General features: G+C 46.7%; 1 protein-coding gene across 1 annotated transcript in view; it reads left to right on the forward strand.

Annotated features, from left to right (window-relative positions):
• The window catches only part of LOC310812605 (neprilysin-like), a gene marked incomplete at both ends in the record, with an annotated part of 33776 nt that overhangs the window by 16105 nt on the left and 12671 nt on the right, over positions 1 to 5000 (forward strand). The window contains 5 exons of the mRNA XM_083681232.1: positions 1317 to 1397; positions 2254 to 2349; positions 2787 to 2905; positions 3236 to 3304; positions 4308 to 4442. Of these exons, the coding sequence (XP_083537358.1) occupies positions 1317 to 1397; positions 2254 to 2349; positions 2787 to 2905; positions 3236 to 3304; positions 4308 to 4442 (500 nt within the window). The remainder of the gene's footprint in view (positions 1 to 1316; positions 1398 to 2253; positions 2350 to 2786; positions 2906 to 3235; positions 3305 to 4307; positions 4443 to 5000) is intronic.

Below are 5000 nucleotides of genomic sequence, written 5' to 3' on the forward strand. Positions count from 1 at the left end.
TAAAAGGGAACAGAGAAGAAGGAAGAGGCATGGGACAGTTTGTGGTCTAGGATGGGATTACCTTGGGAAGGCTTTGTGTGGGAGAGAAAGAGAGAGTGTGAGTGAGTTTGAGAGAGAGAGAGAGAGAGCATAAGAGAGAGAGTAAGAGAGAGACTATAATAATTAAAACAAGTACTGGGAGGAAAACAAATACAACTCATTAGGACTGCTGTAAAAGCACAGTTGTTTGCCCAAGTTGAAGGGGTTTCTGCCACGCAAACGTCAAAAAATCCAAACACACACACACACACACACACACACACACACACACACACACACACACACACACCAGGCAGTCTGTAATCCAATCACACACACATGATCTGTGCCCTTTGGCAGGAAGTGCCCTACCGAGGGTCTGTGCAGGATCCCTAAGAGCGTCATTAAGATTAAATGAGGACATAAATAGTGCACACTGGGTAATGAGGGCAAGAGAAGAGGGGAGATGGGGGAGAGGTGAAGAGGGGAGGGTGGTTGGGGAGAGGTGAAGAGGGGAAGGTGGTTGGGGAGAGGTGAAGAGGGGAGGGTGGTTGGGGAGAGGTGAAGAGGGGAGGGTGGTTGGGGAGAGGTGAAGAGGGCAGGGTGGTTGGGGAGAGGTGAAGAGGGGAGATGGGGGAGAGGTGAAGAGGGGAGGGTGGTTGGGGAGAGGTGAAGAGGGGAGGGTGGTTGGGGAGAGGTGAAGAGGGGAGGGTGGTTGGGGAGAGGTGAAGAGGGGAGATGGGGGAGAGGGGAAGAGGGGAGGGTGGTTGGGGAGAGGTGAAGAGGGGAAGGTGGTTGGGGAGAGGTGAAGAGGGGAGAGTGGTTGGGGAGAAGTGGAAAGGGGAGAGTGGTTGAGGAGAGATTGAAGAGGGGAGATGGGGAGAAGTGAAGAGGGGAGGGTGGTTGGGGAGAGGTGAAAGAGGGAAGAGGGAAGGGTGGTTGGGGAGAGGTGAAAGAGGAGATAGGGAAAGAAGGGAGACAAAAAAACATAGCATAGAGAAGAAGGAAAGAAGAGAGAGAAAGAGATAGAGAGAGAGGGGCAGAGGAGGGGGAGAACATCAGAGAAGATTGAATGTCTGTTTATTGAAATGCAAACACCAAGTCTGTAATTCAATACTTGTCGAAGGATTTATGTCAAAACTTGTCTGTTCATGATGTCATAACAATAATGTAATAATGTTCTGTAATGTTCTCTCTCTGTAATGTTCTCTCTCTCTCTCTCTCTCTCTCTCTCTCTCTATCTGTGTCTTTCTCTACACTCTCTCTCTGTCCCCTCCTCTCTCTGTCTATCTCTTTAGGTGTTTTGGAGAGAACCGTAGAAGGGGAAGCCAGTGCCCTTACAAAAGCCAAGGCCCTCTACAGGTCCTGCACCAACGAGAGTGAGTGTTGAGGGAGGGAGTTGTATCAAACTATGTTTTGTTTAGGAAAGGGGCCATGTAATCAAAACCCAGACTGTCCGGTGCTTTTATATGGTATTTGCACACTATGAGGTTGAAGTTACACCATGAAATTGTACGAAGTCCACCCATAGAGATGTGTTTCGAGTTATAGCTTGTTGTCCCTGGGTGGAGTACTGGCCCTTTACACAACGTCACCCGGGGATCTGATTTCAATACACCAATGACAGCCAACTCAATCAAATAAACTAATAATATCATTTGTTTACGTTTTACATCCCTCCCGTTTTAGTCAGCACTGGCAGTGCACACAGTGACAGCTCCTGGCGGGTACAGATAACAGCTGAGACTAGATGAAACTGGCCATTTAGAATGTTGTGGTACTTTAAAATGCAGCGAGACTGTTCAGAATACAATGGCAAGACAATTATGTTGCTGTTATCTTGTTGTTTGAGCTGGCACAGTGTTGTATTTTGCAAGCTGGAAATCAGTAGAATTGCAAAAAAACAAAAACAAAGCTACCTCCAAAATAACTCACCAAAAATGCAGTAGCATCCAACTGCAAAGATAAATGCGGTAACAATCCACATAAGAGACACTCATGAAACGGACTGTCAATCAAAAATGCACCATCACGGCCCACACCAGCAGAGCATGCAAGGGGAAAATAATGATAACAAATATTTATTGACAACTTTATACATAAAAAAAAAGAAAACTGACTTTTTAGATACCCTGGGATATTTGCAAATTGAAATGAGAAAGATTACATAGAGACTTTAATTCCCGTTTATTTTTTGCATTCCTTTATTCCTTACATTCCTTTTTTCTCTTTAAGGTCTGATTGAGAAAAGGGGAGGGGCTCCGTTATTAGATATGCTACCTAGTGTGTTTGAGTGGCCAATAGCAACAGACAACTGGGAGACAAACTATGGTACAGTATTATACACTTGTATCACTCTGCCACCGACACCCATTATGGCTCACCTGTTGATAATCCATTCAACCCAACATCCCACCTCTCCTCTCCTCTCCTCTCCTCTCCTCTCCTCTCCTCTCCTCTCCTCTCCTCTCCTCTCCTCTCCCCCCTCACCTCCCCTTCCCTTCCCTCACCTCCCCTCTCCTCTCCTCTCCCCCCTCACCTCCCCTCACCTCCCCTTCCCTCTCCTCTCCTCTCCTCTCCTCTCCTCTCCTCTCCTCTCCTCTCCTCTCCTCTCCTCTCCTCTCCTTTCCTCTCCTCTCCTTTCCTCTCCTCTCCTCTCCCCCCTCACCTCCCCTTCCCTCACCTCTCCTCTCCTCTCCTCTCCTCTCCTCTCCTCTCCTCTCCTTTCCTCTCCTCTCCTCTCCTCTCCTCTCTTCTCCTCTCCCTAGGTAACAGCTGGAGGTTAGAGGACGCCATCGCCAGACTGAATGAGAATTATGGAACTCAAGTCTTGGTGAACTTTTTTGTCGGCACTGACGACAGAGACTCCAATTCACACATCATTCATGTAGGTGTGCGAAAATAGTAGTGCCTGCCCCAGTGTGGCCACCACACACACACACACACACACACACACACACACACACACACACACACACACACACACACACACACACACACACACACACACAGACACACACACACACACACACACAAACAATAGGCAATAGAAACCATTTCTAGGATGGAAATTTTCTAGTACTCTATTCCATTTTCCACTGCAATTTGTGAGCATGGATGGCAGGATATGTCAGTATGATGCAGGTTCTTGCAGTAAGTGAGTGTATTGGCTTTCATCACCTCTTGAACGAATATATTGTTTCCTCCTCTTTGCCAGTTTGACCAGCAGACCAGCCTTGGCCTCTTGTCCAGAGATTACTATGTCTGCACTGGGCCCTATGCAGAGGTAAGCCATGCCTGCTACACACACGCACGCACACACACACACACACACACACACACACACACACACACACACACACACATACACACACACGTCCTTGTATGCTATTCTTATGATCCACTTATGACACAATTACGCCAGAACTGCGTACTATTATTGTACATCTAGATCACGTTTGATGTTTGGCTTTGAGATAAGCCTGCTCGCGTGAGCCCCTTGTCTCTCTGTCCTCAGGGTGAGGGTTAGGATGATTAAAACCTTAGTGTTATCAATTTCCGCCCAAAAGCAATGGTCTGAGGATGCTTTTTGGCCTACAGACAACTGTTGCTCCAACTGTGTCTATGCGTGCCTGCGTGCGTGCGTGCGTGCCTGCGTGCATGTGTGTGTGTGTGTTTTGTGAGTGTTGCTCTCCGGGGTAATGTGATGATTAAAATCAAAGAGGCGAAACAGGACAGATTTTGTTGGAATCCAACCCAAACCAGATGTCACTGTTTCTACTGGACATCCTCTCATGTGTTTTCACTTTACTGTACCACTACTGATTGATATTCAGAAAGTACTGTACTTGCCAAGCTTGGCCTGAAGGGATAGGAGTGTATGTATGTGTGTGTGTGTGTGTGTGTGTGTGTGTGTGTGTGTGTGTGTGTGTGTGTGTGTTTAGGTTGATTTTGAATTATGCAGGTATGCTTATAGTATTGTCTTTGTAATGGCTAACATGTGTGTGCGTGTGTGTTTGTGTGTGCGTGTGTGTTTGTGTGTGCGTGTGTGTTTGTGTGTGTGTGTGTGTGTGTGTGTCCATGTGTGTGTGTGTGTGTGTGTGTGTGTGTCCATGCATCCATGCGTCCATGCGTCCATGTGTGTGTGTGTCCATGCGTCCGTGTGTGTGTGTGTGTGTGTGTGTGTCCATGCGTCCGTGTGTGTGTGTGTGTGTGTGTCCATGCGTTCGTGTGTGTGTGTGTGTGTGTGTGTGTGTGTGTGTGTGTGTGTCTGTGTCTTGCTCTCTCAGGCGTGCAGAGCCTATGAGCACTTCATGATTGACGTGGCCAAGCTGATGAGAACTGACCGGGGGCTGCTGGTCAACGAGACCCAGATCAGAGAGGAGGTCGCCAGGGTCATGGAGCTGGAGAAGGAGATCGCCAATGTAAGTGACATTTACGGACGCACCGATACCACTCATCATACTGAGCTTTGGGTATTGACCAATACAGAGTACCGATCCGATGAAAGGCTCTTTTTTAAGAAGCCATATACGAGCTCTGTGAGTGGAGGTGTGTGGCATAATTGTTGTCCATCTGAAAACAGCGAACACCGTACTCAAACTGGGAGACGTTACCGTATTGACTAAAGACCCCATTTCTCAACTTTGCATAAGAAGAAACACATACAACATGACTGAATTATGCAATAATTTACATAAGAAAAACTGAAAAAAGTCCAGATGGTGAATACTTACTTATTTATTTATAATACTTACAAGTATTGTGTAGAGTGTACTAAAGCACTGTAAATGGCTAGTAACACCTCTAAATTGCCCAATTAGGTGCTACTTATAAGCAACAAATTAGTGCCTTATAAGTGTTGCCAATACTAAAGTGTTAACAGCCATACATTCAACAACCGTACAGTCAATACTTAAGCCAAAGTGTTGATGTAAAGAATTGTGTAGCATCCCTTTCAGCTTCCCTCACGTCTCTCCCTC

Source organism: Argentina silus (genome assembly GCF_951799395.1).
Source record: "Argentina silus genome assembly, chromosome: 11".
Taxonomy (NCBI): domain Eukaryota; kingdom Metazoa; phylum Chordata; class Actinopteri; order Argentiniformes; family Argentinidae; genus Argentina; species Argentina silus.